At 38.7% G+C, this 16,997-nt stretch overlaps 1 protein-coding gene across 5 annotated transcripts in view; it reads right to left on the bottom strand.

The window, feature by feature from the left end:
- BMPR1A (bone morphogenetic protein receptor type 1A) overlaps positions 1-16,997 on the bottom strand; it is a 137,381-nt gene that overhangs the window by 3,774 nt on the left and 116,610 nt on the right. For all 5 annotated transcript variants that reach the window (XM_042961284.1, XM_042961287.1, XM_042961283.1 and 2 more), the window contains 7 exons: positions 14,995-15,091; positions 14,733-14,832; positions 9,124-9,268; positions 5,057-5,249; positions 3,252-3,549; positions 1,157-1,332; positions 32-162 (listed from right to left, as the gene is read on the bottom strand). In XM_042961284.1, the coding sequence (XP_042817218.1) occupies positions 32-162; positions 1,157-1,332; positions 3,252-3,549; positions 5,057-5,249; positions 9,124-9,268; positions 14,733-14,832; positions 14,995-15,091 (1,140 nt within the window). The remainder of the gene's footprint in view (positions 1-31; positions 163-1,156; positions 1,333-3,251; positions 3,550-5,056; positions 5,250-9,123; positions 9,269-14,732; positions 14,833-14,994; positions 15,092-16,997) is intronic.

The raw sequence follows: 16,997 nt of genomic DNA, 5'->3' as shown, positions 1-16,997 counted from the left end.
CAACCACTTCAGGGGACGGAGCTCTGCTTACTTCATCACTGTTCCATCGATTGGACACAATTGGCCGCAAACGTTTGACACACACAACCTCACGCATATCTTCGTATGATGGATCATTGGGTACCATATTGTAATAAGGCAACTGGTACTCTTCTACTATCCCTGTAGGGAGAAAACACAGTGGGCACAAAAAATGTCAACCTACTCAGCACCTCTTACTCAACTATGGGAGTTAAAACAGATTCCTACACAAAGAAGAAAAGAATTAGAGTAACTGATTCACTTTTAACAGTAAATGTATGTTCTTCTCTTTTTCATGCCTAATTATTTTCTCTACCTCCATCAGGGTAGGGTCCTATGAAACTTATGGACTTAGCTATGTATATCCCTTAAAAAAAGTAAGGTAAATGCTCATTTACCTTTTTAGTCTAATTATTTACATACATATTTGTTCTTACTAATGAATACAGTTTTTATTTTTTGTTCTACAGCAGAAAGACAACATGATTTGTGGGGAATAGTGAACATGGCAGGCCTGAGACTGCTGTCCTGAAAAGGCCTGTGTAGAGGGCTGGCGCTGGGCCAGTGTCTGGGAACTTGCCAGGTAAACAGTCCCCTACACACATATAAAACTTCTCCTAAGTGATAAGGTCGCTCACTGTGCCTAGACGGTTTGTGCAAATATGGTTTATGCTGAACACCTGTTCTCGTTCTAGGAGTTTGGAATTCTGGTCCTTGCTAGGTGGAGGGTGCCCATGTAACCTGGCTCTAAAAATATCTTTGGGTACTAGGTCTCTCATGAAGTTTCCTAGATGACAATATTTCACAAGTGTCCTAACTCACTGCTGGAGGGATTAAGCACATCCTGTGTGACTCCACTGGGAGAGGGCTTCTGGAGGCTTGTGCCCGATTTCCTCTGAACTTTGCTCCGTGCACTTTTCCCTTGGCTGACTTTATCTGTATTCTTTCACTGCAATAAATCTTAGCTGTGAGGACAACTATATGCTGAGTCCTGTGAGTCCTTGTAGTGAAATCACAAAATGTGGCAGTGGCCTTGATCCCCAACATATATGACATCTAAGTTATATAAATGGAGCTGTTGCTTTTTCAATAATGAGGATATAAACATAACTGGAAACACACTAACTAGTCTTACCTCCTGTGATACAACGACGAGCCATTTCCCAAATGATCAGGCCAAAGCTATAGATGTCGGCCATTATGTAGGGTTGGAAATGGTTTTTATTCAAGCTTTCATCCAGCACTTCCGGAGCCATGTAGCGTTTGGTGCCCACCCTGGTATTCAAGGGCACGTCAACTTCATTTGTGTCGCTGAAACAGAGACAATGTTCAGGTTGAGGGTCAGGAACAAAACAGTTTATCTACATGTGTACACACACACACACACACACACCCCATACATAAATATATAAAAAATAAAATTAAAACAAAACCTATCTACCTACCTACTTAATATCTCCACATTCCCTTAACAGAATTCTTTGGGGCCAGATAGACTTTAAAAGTTAGCATTTTCCAGATTTTAGAACAGTAACATACCCCTTAAATATGTTACATATCAAGTCAAGTTTTGTCACCAAACAAGTTTAGTGCCTCTTCAAGAAAAAGGACAGTACTGAATATAAGAAAAAGTGGTAGATAATTATATCCCAGAACAAGTGAATATGAAACTAAACTGAGAGGAATCATTTGTTTTTACCATTCCCACATGATAAACTCAGTCTTTGTGACGCAGGATTACATTTTCTTCTTCTTTATGGATCCAATCCACTTAGTTCTGTTGTGAGTAATGTTTACATAATCATATTGACAATCAGTAATAAATGATGTTTATTGGTTTTTCAAATCTTGGACTACATTTTAGAGCTGGAAGACATGAATGCTTTGTTGCTCAGGCACCCAATTCTGGCAGGTTCTGGAAACTACTCTGAAGCTGAGATTAATATAATGTATTTTAGGTTTTCTTTTTTTCTTTTTTTTTTCTTTTTTATTTTTTTTTACATTTATTTATTTTTGAGAGAATCCGAAGCAAGCTCCAGGCTCCGAGCTGTTGGCACAGAGCCCGATGCGGGGCTCAAACTCACAAACCATAAGATCATGACCTGAGCCAAAGTTGGACGCTTAACCGGACTGAGCCACCCATGAGCCCCTATTTTAGGTTTTCTTAAACAGCACCTGATGAATAGTTGAGCCAATGAACACTACAATGGCAAAGAACAACAACAGGATCAGAAGACTGTAACCACTAGGGAAGAAGATTTCAATTTTAATATTAATTTATTACAGACGGACAGATGGAGTACTTTTATTTTATAACCTGAAAGGAATTCTGAAATGTAAATTGCCTGTTTCCTAGAGTTATAACAATATGAAAATAGTTTCAATGGTTTCCTAAAAATTTGGTAATTCTATTTAAAAAATACTGACAATTTCAAATGGTGATGGAGAATGGTATACTGATGTGGGAGTGTAAAGCAACGCATGGCCCCTGAAGGGGCAGCCTGCAATCACACTATCCTTTGATAGGCACCTACTCTTTGTTTAGCCTCCTCTCCAGGAATCCACCACAAACAAATACTTGTACAAGTGTTTGAGGATATTATAAATGGGTAAAATACAATGTTTATTAAAGTATTTTTTAAAAAATAATAAAATACAGACAACTTTGATGCCCATCAGTTAGGTCATAGATGAAATAAACTATACTATACATCTATATAACGGAAAACTTTGTATCAGCACTGTGAAAAAGAATGAAGCAGGGGTGCCTGCCTGGACGGTTCAGTTGGTTAAGCATCCAACTCTTGGTTTCAGCTCAGGTCATAATCTCACAGTTCATGAGTTAGAGTCCCACACTGGTTCTACGCTGACCGTGTGGAGCCTGCTTTGAATTCTCTCTCCAGCCCCCTGTCCTTCCTCCACAAGTGTGTGCATGCCCTCTCTCAAAATAAATAAATAAACTTAAAAAAAATGAAGCAGAGCTACATAAACTGAAATAGAATGATGTCTAAAACAATAAAAAGCAGGAAATCAAGAATTATGTATGGTAGGATGAAATTTTTGTAAAAAAACAACAGAAAAACAAAACACCAAGACCAAAAAATCCCCACTATTTCTTTAGAGAAGTAAGTACAAATACGTGTTTGGAATTCCACTATCCTGAATCCAAACAGGCAAATATCTTTTGGAGATTAAAATGACTTCAAAGCAGCAGGCAAAGAACCACTTACCTATTGAATTTAACAGCAAGGCCCAGGTCAGCAATACAGCAACTTCCATTTTTCTTAATGAGGATGTTTTTGCTTTTTAGGTCTCGATGAGCAATTGCAGGCTTTCCTTGGGTGCCATAAATTTCTGTGTGGAGGTGGCACAGACCACAGGCAGCTGAATAAGCCAACTTGAGCAGGGCTCTGGTGTCTAGTGTGGCACATTTCAGGAAATCATAGAGAGATCCGTTTTCATGGTAATCAGTAATCAAATAGAGCTGAGTCCAGGAGCCTGTACCTTTAATGTCTGCTGCTATAAAACCTGTTCAATTGATGAGTTTAAAAGGTTAGTTATCGGAGGTGTGTAGGAAGAATAATGAATGTTCATTCAGGATACAGAGAATAACCTAGGCATCATGTACAGATAAAAATTTAATTGGCCTAACAAAATCTCTTGAATGTGTTACCAATTTTTTCCTGCCATTTATACACACACCTCTACAATTCTGTAATACTTTTAAAATAATCTTAATGATAATCATGAAAACGACAATTATATCACTAAGAAAAAGATCACATATCAGAAAATAACCTGGGGGGATGTTATCCATATACATGATTCTCTAAGCATGAAGAACTACAAGAAGAAGGAATGTGGAAAAGCTCTGAAATTGAAAAGTGGACACATTACAATAATAAAGTTAAAATGTTCAACTAAGAGTCCGCTCCTAATTAAACCAACTCCCAATTGTCCATCAAGCCTCATCGCATCTGCCTTTCCGTCTGGCTCACTGACAAGCAGGTCCATGATACTAGGCTCCTTTCCTTCTTTTTTCTTGTCCTCTTTCCCTTCAGAAAAAGGTCAGTGAGTGCTGGGTTGAACAGCATTCCCCTCCCCCCCACTTCAACTCATGTCCACTTGGTACCTGTAAATGTGACCTTATTTGGAATACGATCTTTGTAGCTGTAATCAAATTCAGATGCGGTCATATGACATCAGGATGCACCCTAACTTAATGACCAGCATCCTTACAAGAAGAGGGAAATTTGGACAAAGACACACAGGGGAGAAGGCCATATGACAACAAACAGCAAGAGTGTGGTCTCCAAGCCAAGAAATGCCAAAAATTGCTGGCAATCACCAGAAGCTGGGAAGAGACAAGGAAGGGGCCTCTCCAGGAGCCTTCAAAGAACATGGCTCTGCTGACACCCTCGCTTTAAACTTCTGGCTTCCATAACTCTGGAAAATAAATTTCTGTTGTTTTAAGCCACCCAGTTTGTGGTAATTTGTTATGACAGCACTAGGAAACTAATAGTTAAGTGTCTGGAATACTTGTGGCAATGTGCTATGCACTCTCGAAATTAAAGGGTAGGGAAATAGTAGCTGAAAAGTCAGGAAAGCTAAAGGAGTCTATGTACCCTACTGATCAGATCATACCTAAATTATTTTTCTACTTTGTAAATGAAGGTGGGGGGTAGTTTAATTTACAAAAGGCAAAAAGGTACATACCGTTAAAGTTATACTAGAAAACTGCTTAAATTACCTTTCAAAAACTTGGGTTTTGTTACTGTATGAGTAAGTCCAATAAACTAACACTACTTCCAATTTGAAACTCACTCTTGTTTTCTTAGTTGGACAGTAAATAAAGTGGTTGGTGGGCATTCAGGATTGGTTTGTATTTAAACTGTTGTATTCTCCTGGGTCTCCTTCAGCCAAACACACATAAGCGAATTCATGTATGTTTTCAAAGCCCATGTGGCAGGGTTCTATCTGTACCCCACTAACCGTGTCAGAGTATAGAATCGACTGAAACCGAACGTGTACCCACCAAGTATGTTTTCATGGCGCATCAGCACTGTCTGATAGATTTCCGTTTCTCGAAACCAGCTAGCTTCTTCAGTGGTGAAAAATACTTTGACTGCCACTTTTTCACCACGCCATTTACCCATCCATACTTCTCCATATCGGCCTTTACCGACTTGCCGGACCATCTGAATCTGTTTGGCAATAGTTCGCTGCACCTTCATAGAAAAAGGTAAAATGTTTGTGGAGTTCCTGATGAAAAGAACCTGCTAAGACTGAGAAAGTGGTCTGATGGCCCATCCCAACAAAAAGGATGGGATGTACGACCAGTCAATAGCCCTGTTAGAATTTATAACATATTTAAAAGTAGATGAAACAATGCACAACATATTTTGTGAAATCACACACTAACGGATTGGTCAATGTGGCAGACCGTCTGCAAAAATGGTCAAAATAATTCCACTCCTAGTCCACACCCCCTTGGGTAGTCTCCTCCACAGACTCTGGGCATGGCCATGTGACTTGCTCTTAGCAACAGAACAACGTGATACAAGTGGAGACCTGAAAAGTGTCTGTGCTCTGGGGCTCGCCCTTTCTTGCTGAGCTGGGGAACTCTGTGACTGATGAACGATACCACGGGAAGCCCTGGCCATGTCTGGGAGCATCCAGCTCCAGCCGGGCAACTCTAGAAAAGGAACTGTCCAGCAGACCCACAGAATCATGAGGGATAATAAATATTTATTGCTCAAGCCACTAAGCTCGGGGTGCTTTATCATGCAGCAAAATCCAAATGACAGTTACCAATCTTCCACTCAAGTCTGGAAGACCCTACGTGATCTGGCTCCCACCTGACTCTCCAGCCTCATCATCTGCTATAATCACCCACCCACCACCCCTCTTATTCCTCTTATTTCAGCTTTCAGAATTCACTTAAGGGTGTTATTTCTCTGTGGAACACCTTCATAGCACACGTATACCTCGCAGCTGCTACACTTCTCACAATTATAATTTTATTATTATGTATACATGTATTTGTTTGAACTCTATTCCCTTCTACTCACAGAATATAGGGATTTGTTTAGGGCAATACCTAAAGTACAAGTATCTTCATTAATTTTCATTGAATCAAAGATGCACACTGATTGCTACCCTTCATTTTCAGAAGCACTAGTGGCCATTCTAAATTAATAAGAACCCTAAGGTCCACGTTGGAAATGCAGTTAAAATGGACTAGATTTTGTGCATACCTAAACTGACTTAACTTTATGTATCATTTATTACAGAATCCTTTTATAGTTTTTAAAGAAAGTCAGGATTATTGAGGCATAATTTACATACAACAAAATCTACTCTTTTTGAGGACTGTGTTTTGACAAATGTATACAGTAATGCAACCACCAACACCCCAATTAAGATATAGAACGTTCCCAGGACCCAAGAAAGTTCCCTCCTGGCTCTTTAAAGTCAACCCCCAACCCCCCCGCCCCGGCGCTGGTATCACTGATCTGTTTTCTTTCCCTACAGTTTTGCCTTTTCTAGAATATCACATAAATGAAAACACACAATATGTAGTCTTTTGTCTGGCTTTTTTCACTTAGCATAAAACACTTTGAAATCCATCTGTATTGTTGCTGCCTGTATCACTAGTTTCTTTTTATGGAAGAGTGGTATTCCACTGTATGAATATACTATGATTTGTCCATTTACCAGCTGATGGATTTGGGGGCTGTTTACAACCCTATGTCTTACAAACAAAGCTGCTGTGAACATTCACATTCAGGTCTTTGTGTGGGCATGTCTGCATATCTCTTTGGTAAATACTTAGTGGAAGAACTTTCACTGTATAGAAAGTATAAACTTAACTTTTCAGTCAACTGTCAACCTGTTTCCCAAAGTGGCTGAAATATTTTCATTCCCATCAGCAATGTATGAGGTATCTAGCTGATCTATATTCTTTTCAGCACTTAATGTTCTCAGCCTTAGTCACACTAGTGGATGTACAGTGTCTTGCTTTAATGTTTAATTTGCATTTGCCTGATGCTGCTGAGCACCTTTTCATGTGCTTCTTTGCCATTCTTTTATCTTTTTTTGGGAAGTATCTGTTCAAAATTTTGTCCATTTTTAAAAACTGGGTAGCCTTATTACTGAATTATAAATGTTCTTTATACATTCTGCAATAGAAATTCTTTCAGATCTGCATTGTCAGTTTGTGACTTATTTTTTCCTTTGTTTAAGTGTCTTCTGAATAGGAAAAGTTTTAAATTTTGAGAAAGCCCAATTCACCGGGGCGCCTGGGTGGCTCAGTAGGTTAAGCATCCAACTCTTGGTTTTGGCTCAGGTCAGGATCTCACAGTTTCGTGAGTTCAAGCCCCACGTTGGGCTCTGCACTGGCAGCACAGAGTCTGCTTGGGATTCCCTCTCCTCCCCTCTCTCTCTGCCTCTCCCCCACTTGCACTGTCTCGGTCTCTCTCAAAATAAATAAACTTAAAAAAAAAAAGTCCAATGTATCATTTAAAAAAATGATTCATGCCTTTTGTGTGCTAAGAAACCCTTGCTTAACCCAAGGTCACAATGATATTCTAAAACATTCTCTTTGAAGGGTTTTATACTTCAACTTTTACATTTAGGTCTATGAACCATTTCAAAGTAATTTTGTATTTGGAGATAAGGGTTGAGATATACTTTTTGGCAAACGTATACCCAATCTTCCCTGCACTGTTTGTTGAACAGACTGTCTTCTCCCCCCTGAATTACTCTGGCACCCAATTCAAGTGATATTTGTATCCATTTCTATACTCTCCATTCTCTTCCACTGATATACATACTTATATGTAAGGATCACACTGTGCTGATTATTGTAGCTTTATAGTAAGTACAGAAATCAGGTAGTGAATCTTTATTCTTTTTCCAAATTGCTTTGACTCTTCTACGAGGTCCTTTGCATTTCCGTATAAATGTTAGAATCAGCTTATCAATTTCTAAAAAGTTTGCTCTGATTTCATATTGAATGCAAACTATAAATCAATTTAGGATCATTGAAATTTTAATACTGCATCTACTGATTCACAGACAGGATAGACATCTCCCTTTATTTAGGGTTTTGTTAATTTTTTGGCAATGTTTTCTAATTTTCAGTGCACAGGTCTTATATACATTTTGTTAAGCTTATTCTAAAATATATGATGTCTTTTAAAGCTATTTTAAATGATACTGCTTTAAAATTTTTAATTCCTGGGGTGCCAGGCAGCTCAGTTGGTTGAGTGCCTGACTTCAGGTCAGGTCATGATCTCACAATTCGTGAATTTGAGCCCAGTGTTGGGCTCTGGGCTGACGCTCGGAGCCTGGAGCTGGCTATGGATTCTGTGTCTTCCTCTCTCTCTGCCCCTCCCCTGCTTGCACGCTCTCTCTCTCAAAAATAAACATTAAAATACATTTTTAAAAATAAAACATTAATTCCTAACCACTCGTGGCCAGTGTACCTAAATTCAATGATTTCTGTACAGTGACCATATATTCTGCAACCCTGATAAACTCACTTTATGGTACCATCCTTGAGATTTTCTATGTAGATATCATGTGGTCTGCATATGAAGATAGTTTTACTTTTACCTTTCCAATTCAATTACAGAATTCAATAAATTTAAAAATCAGAGATCAATGTATTTAAACAAATGCAATTAAATTAAAAATATATCTGGATATCTAGTACTTATTAATTTGACATAGTTATACTTCTCCCAGCCAATGAGTTTAACCTTAGATGCAAAGAATTTATATCTGATTCCTCTACAAGTTAAAAGCAAAACTTGAGAGTTAACTCTAGCATTTATATAGCGCCTCATGATCACGTTTTTTCCCCCTAATTTTGTTTGAGACTCTATCTTAATTGCCTGTTCTATTTTTCTTGTTTCATACTTCTTGTTTTTAACTGATTTCTCCTTGCATTATGGTAGCTATCTTTCTAAATAAGAAGGGAAAAAAATGTGTGTTTAGTAATGTTCCCTACTCTGTAACAAATATGCTGTGTATGATCATATGAGGACAAATTCTGTATCGATAAACGCTTTGTGTTTGTATGACATTTTATCTTACCAATAAGGGTAGTCCAGATCCACTACCAGAACTCTGTGACTGGTCAATAAGGTCTTTCAATGATTCTCCAACCGGAATAAATGCTTCATCTTGTTCCAAATCACGATTGTAACGACGTCTGCTTGAGATGCTCTTGCAATAATGTCTTTTGAAAAAGCAGAAAATAAGCTACATTAAAATTCTAAAACTATAAAATTCTAGGGTTAAGAAAAATGTTGAGGTTGTCGACACCATCTTTCCTTTAGATAGGATCACATCCAAATTAGTCTTACAGGATAATATATTCTCTGTTAAAATAATATCCAGAAATGGAGCCTGTGAAGTAGAGTTCTATATATATGTTAAAATGCAATTTTTTTTCTACTTAAAGAACATCCTTTAACATATTTTGTGGTCCAAATCTGCTGGATATGAATTCTTTCAAGCTTTTGTATGTGTGTCTTTAGTTCACCTTCATTTTTTTGTTGCTTATTTATTTAGAGACAGAGACAGAATCCCAAGCAGGCTCTGCACTGTCAGCACAGAGTCCCACACAGGGCTCGATCTCATGAACCTCGACATCATGACTGGAGCTGAAACCAAGAGTTAGATGCTTAACTGACTGAGCCACCCAGGTATCCCAGTTTACCTTCATTTTTGAAAGTATTTTCTCTGCATACGGAATTCTAGGTTTATGACTTTTTACCCCTTGAGTACTTTACAGATTCTGCTCTATGCACACTGTTTCTCCTGAAAAGTTGGCTACCATCCTTACCCATCTTCCTCTGTACCTAATCTGCCTTTTCTCTGGCTGCAATTAAGATTTTTTTCCTTTATCGCTGGTTTTGAGCTATTTGATAATGATGTGCCTAGGTGTAGATTTCTTTTTGTTGCTTGTACTCTGGCTCTATGGGTTTACAGTTCTAATTAAATTTGAAAAAAATTTGGTCATTATTTTTAAAAAAAATTTGCTCTCTCCCCTCTTTTGGGAAGTCCAATTATATATACAGTTGACCACTGAAAAAAACATGGGTTTGAATTGCATGGATCCATTTAAGTGTAGATTTTTTTTCAATACAGCACAGTACTACATATACATGTGTTTTCTTTTCCTCATGATTTTCTTGACACATTTTCTTTTCTTTAGCTTACTCTAAGAATACAACATATAATACACACAACCTAAAAAATATGTGTTAATCAAGTGTTTATGTTATTGAAAAGGCTTCCAGTCAACAGTAGGCTATTAGTAGTTAAGTTTTGGGGGAGTCAGTTATACACAGATTTTGACTGCACAGGGGTTGGTTCCCCAAACCTCTGCACTATTCAACTGTCAACTGTATATACATTAGGTTGCATGAAGTCCCACAGTTCACTGGTGCTCATTTTTTTTTTCATTTTAGTTTTTTTTTTTTTTTTTTTTTAATTTGAGAGAGAGAGAGAGGACATGTGAGGAAGATGGACAGAGGGAGAGAGAGAGAAAAAACCTTAAGCAGGCCAAGCTCAGCCTGATGCAGGGCTTAATCCCATGAACCTGGGATCATGACTCAAGCAAAACCAAGAGTCAGACACCCAACCGACTGAGCTGCCCAGGTGTCCTATCAATTTATTTTTAAAATATGTATTGATGGTTTAGTCTGTTTAGTTTCTCTTGCAGTGTCTTCATGTCTACTCATATTTTCTTCTACAGTACCTAATCTGTCATTAATCTCATCCAGTGTATATTTCATCTCAGGTATTACAGATTTCATTTTCTAAAGTCTGATATGGGTCTCTTTTAGATCTTCCAAGTCTCTATTTCACTTTTTGAACGTATAAAATACAGTTATAATAACTATTTTAATGCCCCTATCCACTAATTCTAAAACTTCGATCAGTTTTCCGTTGGTGTTTTGATTCCTCATTATTGGCTGTATTAGTTGTATACCTGGTAATTGTTGACTAGATGGCAGATACTGTGAATTTTACCTTGTTGGTGCTAGGTGTTTTTATATTCTTCTAAATATTCTTATTTATTATTTATTATTTTAAAGAAAGAGACAGAGAGCATGAATGGGGAAGAGAGACAGAGGAAGACTGAGACAGAATCTCAAGCAGTCTCCACACTCAACAAGGACCCCAACGCTGGCCTTGATCCAATGACCCTGGGATCATGACCTGAACCAAAATCAAGAGTCAGAAGAGTCAGTCAGTCAACTGACTGAACTACCCAGGCGCCCCTCTAAATATCCTTGAACTTTGCTCTAGGATGCAGCTATTTGGAAACAGTATACTCCTTTTGAGGTGGGACCAATGTCATGTTTAGTTTAGAGCTAATTATTCCCCAATACTGAAGCAAGACCCTTCTGAGTACTCTAACCAAAGCCCTGGGGATTATGAGGTTTTCAAGTCTCCCAGGTGATGGAAACAGACACTATTCCCAGACTTGTGTGAGCACTGAACACTGTTTCCTTCGATCTTTTCAGGCATTCTTACCCAGTCTTGGGCAGTTTCCTCACTTGTACATGCTGATAAAGATTCAGCTGAATATTTGATAAGAACCTTCTGCAGATGTCCAGAGTTCTTTCCCTGTGAAGTTCTCTCCTCTTTAGTACTCTGTTATTCATACCCCAGACTCAGCTACATCTCCTTGAGCCAGAGCCTGATGGGCTACACCTGGGTTCCTCCTATGTCCTACAGCTAGAAACTCTCTCTAGGCAGTATGGTGGGCAATCATAAGGCTTACTTCATTTGTCTCCTGTTTTTCAGGGATTAGTGCCCTCACTGCCTCATTGGCAAGCACTGATACATGAGTGGAGCTTACTGATTACAGACTTCACTGTGAGATAACTGCCTGGGCCATTTCACTGGGCCCATGGAGGTGAGTATATTTAGGTTTTTTTCTCTTGGGCTGGATGGATTTCCCCAAGAAGATTCTTCCTATTTCTTGTTTGAATAAGTCTGCCTAACAGAGTTCTGGGAGGGTTGAGGGGCCCACCAATAAGTATATAAATGTTCACTTTACCTCCATGTTTTCACTATAATATCTCACCCTCAATAATGGGATGCCACAACTAAGAATCTTATCTTTGTTCTTTTTTTTTTTTTTTTTTTGTTAAAGATTTTTATTTATTTTTGAGAGACAGAGATAGACAGAGCATGAGTGGGGGATGGACAGAGAGAGAGGGAGACACAGGATCCGAAGCAGGCTCCAGGCTCTGAGCTGTCAGCACAGGGCCTGATGCAGGGCTCGAACTCAGGAACCTCGAGATCATGACCTGAGCTGAAGTCAGACGCTTAACCGACTGAGCCACCCAGGCGCCCCTCTTTGTTCTTTACAGAGAAACTTCTAGCTTTCTGTCAGGGAGATAGTAAGGGTGACTGTTCTGAACAAGAGTAGGGGTCTCAACATCTGTGGGACTTGTCATCCAAGATGGGCCACAACATTCTCACCTCCCGGTATGTAAGTCCCTGTTTCCCTTCCATAATGTTGTAGGGCTGACCTGTGTGTCCAACACAATGTGGCAGAAGTGATGGTGTAACTTTGGAGTCTAGATCGTAAACAGCATTGCAGCTTCCACCTTGATCTCTTGAATCACTCACCCTAGGAGGAAGAAGCCAGTCTTCATGCTGCAAGGATACTCATACGGCTCTGTTAAGAGGCTCACATCAGAGAAACTAAGCTCCCCTCTCAACCTGTGAGCATCAGAAGTGAGCTACCTTGGAAAGTGATCTACCAGCTCTAGTCAAGCCTTTAGGTGAGCACAGCTCCTGCTGACATCTGACTGGACCTTATCAAAGATTCTGACGTGCAGTCAGTCACTCCTGAATTTCTGACCCACAGTGAGAGATAATAATTGCTGTTTTAAGCCACTATGTTTGGGAGTGATTTCCTAATGCAGTATTGCGTAACACAGCATCTGACTTTCTAAAAATAGACTTTCAAGCAATCCTCTTGGTTTTACTGCCACTCTCAGCTTTACTCCCAGAGGTAACTGGTGCTGCCAATTTTCGAGCTTCTTGGGGAATTCTATAGTATAAACTGGTTGCACCTTTACTTTCTCAAATTCTAGCCTAGGAGTCTGATTTTGTAGGTCCGCAAAGTCACTTACTAGTCATCCAAAAGTTTCCCAAGTTCCAAAGGTTTTTTGTTGTTGTTGTTGTTGTTTTTTTTTTTTGCTGTTATCTGGTATCCCATTCTCCTTGTCCTAGCTGGACAAAGAAGGTAAAAACTATTGCTTTTTTACTGGAGGCAGCAAAAGGGAGATGCTCAATCTGTCTCTTTATCTAAGAATTTCTGCCAGTATTACAGGTGGAAAACAGTATCTCAGTATGATTTTAATTTCTATTTTTCATATTGTGAATATTCTTGAGTCATCTTTTTATTTTTCTTTTCAGAGCTGTAAGTATTTCCTTTTAGATAAAGGTGAGTTCAGTTTGGGGGGAATGTTTTCCCATTGAACTGCTAAGTTTTTTGTTTTTGATTTATAAAAGCTCTCTATATTTGAGAAATCAGCTCTTTGTAATATGAGATACCAATATTTTTCACTCTTTGTCTTCTGTTTATGGTGGTTTCTGCCACATAGTAAAGTCTTATTTTTATGTACTTGACGCAAGTTTTTCTTTTTTAAGGTTTTATTTTCTGTGTATGGGGTGTTTTTCTTTGCTTCTTGGTTTTACGTCAATCACAGGTCTTCCACACTGAGATTATTTTTTTAAATTCTTCTACGGTCTGTTCCAGTGCTTTAATCAGTTAATGTTACATATTTAGATCCAAGATGGGTAAAACTTATTACGATGTAGGTTACTGACTGAACTTCATCTTTTTCTTTTTTTTTAAAGAGGGGGTGGAGGGAGAGAGGGAGAGAGAGAAAGAGAGAGAGAGAGAGACAGAGACAGAGACAGAGAAAGAAAATTAAGCAGGCTACACACCCAGCATGGAGCCTGATGGGGGGCTCGATCCCACAACTGTGAGATCATGACCTGAGCCAAAATCAAGAGTCAACCAACTCTCAACTAAACGAGCTAACTATACACCCCTCATGTTTTTCTATATAGCCACCTACTACTAAATCCATTTGTCAAAAATTCCATGTTTTCCCCAGTGATCTGGAATGTTACCTTTACCATATACTAAATTTACTTATATACTGGGGTCTATTTATGGGTCTAGGAACCTGTTCCACTGATCTCTCAAGTCTATTCATATGCCAATAAGATAATGCTTTATTACTGAAGTTTATCCCCTCCTCTTATTCCTCTTCTCTTTTGGCATCTGTCTTCTGAAATCATGACTAACTACAAACAATTCTGAAGCCCCAAGTAACTAAAGAACGGTAACGCAGTTGTCTTCTTGGGACAGATTTTAAACATTCAGATATAAGAAGTTCAATATTCCATAAATAAGAAAAATCCTAAGTACTCATGAACAAGAAGTATAAAGCTGGGTTCAATTAACTGATTAATAGTAAGGTCCTCTTTTTCCTTAAGAAAAATATAATCTGGTTAGTTAAAGAAGACAGACCCAGAGAATACAAGTTAATGGTGTTTGAACTGCATTCAGTGGTCAATAACTTATGCCCATTGCCTTTTAAAGAACTACTTACATCTAATATTCAACAACATATTTTATATAAAAATAATGATCTTACTTGTAACAAAAGCAGCTGGAGAAGATGATCATAGCAACTATGCAGACAGCCATTGAAATGAGCACAACCAGCCAGCGAATGCTGCCATCAAAAAATGGACCTGACAAGGGAAGTGAACAACAAAGCACACATTTGATCTCTTCATCACATACGAAAGGAGAAAAATAACTTGGGAGTGTTAAATTCTAGAAAGCTTGCTTAGTGTCAAAATCAGAAAATATTTTACTGAAAATCACAATCACCCTCTTCTAGGCGAACCTACCTATGACAACAGGGGGCAGTGTAGGTTGTAAATACTGGTTACATAAATTGGTCCGACAACATTCTATCGTCCGCCGTAGCTGTGCTTTTGGTGAATCCTAGAGGAAGAGTAAGGACAAAATTAAAAATGGCTTGATATTTTCAGGTGAGAATGAGGGGTTTTTTTTAATATTCATGAACACAATTTCTAGCTCTGTTGAGTGAAAAGGACCTGCAAGTTTTATGTGTTAAGAAAAGATTATCAAAAAATTATTTGTGTTGAAATAGTGTTGTAAGGATTGTAAAATGGTATTTCTTAAGAACATATGTATGTGGATGATGTGTTGGAACACTGGACTATAACTAAATTATAAACAAAAGTTCACAAGTATTTTTCACCAAAACTTTGGCATATCTTAATGTATTACTATTCACCTGTTTGTAGTAGTAAAAATCTAAATCATGAGATCTTTTCCTAAAAAACATGGGTAATACACTTTATTGCAGTGATGAACTAGTAGGGTACACAGGATCTCACAGCAGCACCGAGACGACTTAAGTGGAGGGCGTTGTAGTCTAAAGAAAGGAGACGTGAGGAAAAGTAGTCGAGGAGGTAGAAGATACTGCAGAGTCTGCACAGAACAACTATGTTGAGACTAAGGAACCCAATGCAGAAGCAAGTTAAAGCAGATGTGGTGAGGACAAAGGCAAAATGCAGAAACCATACTCCTGAGAGTTTCTTAGAGACCACCGACCAGAGAGGAGATGTGTTCCTGACAGATCAGAAAATGAGCACAGGAAAAGACTTCAGTCAAGAGAGCAAACATCAACAATTATGTGTGAAGTTTTACGTGATTGGTACAGTACTTGACAAGTTATTAACTTGAATGCTGACATTTCAGCACTGCCTGGGAAAACTGCCATTCTGGACCAAAATAGCAACAGAAAGGAATTGCTTGTCATTATAAAAGTAGCAGGAACATAAGCAGAAACTGACCATGTTATTCTTAAGTATCAGATGGCTAAAACAGAAAAACCTCAGTATAATCAAGTATTACTTTAAAAAGGTGAATGAATAGGAGTCCACGACTTGATCCTACCAGGAAAGATGGGTTGAGAGTATTGGGAAACTTCCAAAAGCACAAGTTTTCCATTTTAACTAAATTTTTAATGTTAAAAAAGTTTTACTTAAAAAAAAAAAAGTTATTTTTTTAATGTTTTATTTTTTGAGAGACAGAGACAGACGGTGACCAGGGGAGGGAGGGGCAGACAGAGGAGACACAGAATCTGAAGCAGACTCCAGGCTCTGAGCTGTCTGCACAGAGCCCGACGCAGGGCTTGAACCCACAAACACGAGATCATGACCTGAGCTGAAGTCCGATGCTCAACTGACTGGGCCACTCACATGCCCCCAAACAGTTTTACTTTTAAATGACCATAAAAAGAAAGAAAAGAGAGAGATGTTAGGAGTTACACAAGTGACTCTGAAATAACCCCAAATCGAGAACATTTACATGAAGGAGGGAATGGAGAGTATATTAACTGAAGGTGAATAAAAGGACTACGAAGCATCTACAAACAGTTGCAGGAAGGCTAATGTTCAAAATGAGCTTAGCCCTGCAGAAGACAAAATGTAAAGAACAACCAAGAAGGGGTTTCTCTAGCAATGCTAGAAGACCGCCAAGCCATGGATGTGTTGCTGAAAACCAGGAGGTGATGGAGGACAAGGAAAAAGCACTGTTACATGGCAGCTGCTTTCCCAGATGCCGGAAGAGACCCTCCAGGGCTTCTGTATTCTTGGTGAGTGGCTGCCCTCATGATCACGCCCTGGTAAGAGAACACTTTGAGAGGGCTGGAAGGCAGGTGTGACAGGAAGAATTTAGAAAGGACAAGTGTTGGAAACTGAAGAGCTAAATGTTAGACTCTTTCTTATGTTAAAAGAACACAGACTGTGAAGTTTAACAACTAATTTATATTAGTGAAGTCAATTTGTGATATGCCTCGTTTAGGGGCATGCAAGATACG

Source organism: Panthera tigris, chromosome D2 (genome assembly GCF_018350195.1).
Source record: "Panthera tigris isolate Pti1 chromosome D2, P.tigris_Pti1_mat1.1, whole genome shotgun sequence".
Lineage (NCBI taxonomy): Eukaryota > Metazoa > Chordata > Mammalia > Carnivora > Felidae > Panthera > Panthera tigris.
Note: the sequence above shows the minus strand (reverse complement) of the source record. Positions and strands in the feature narration are given on the sequence as shown.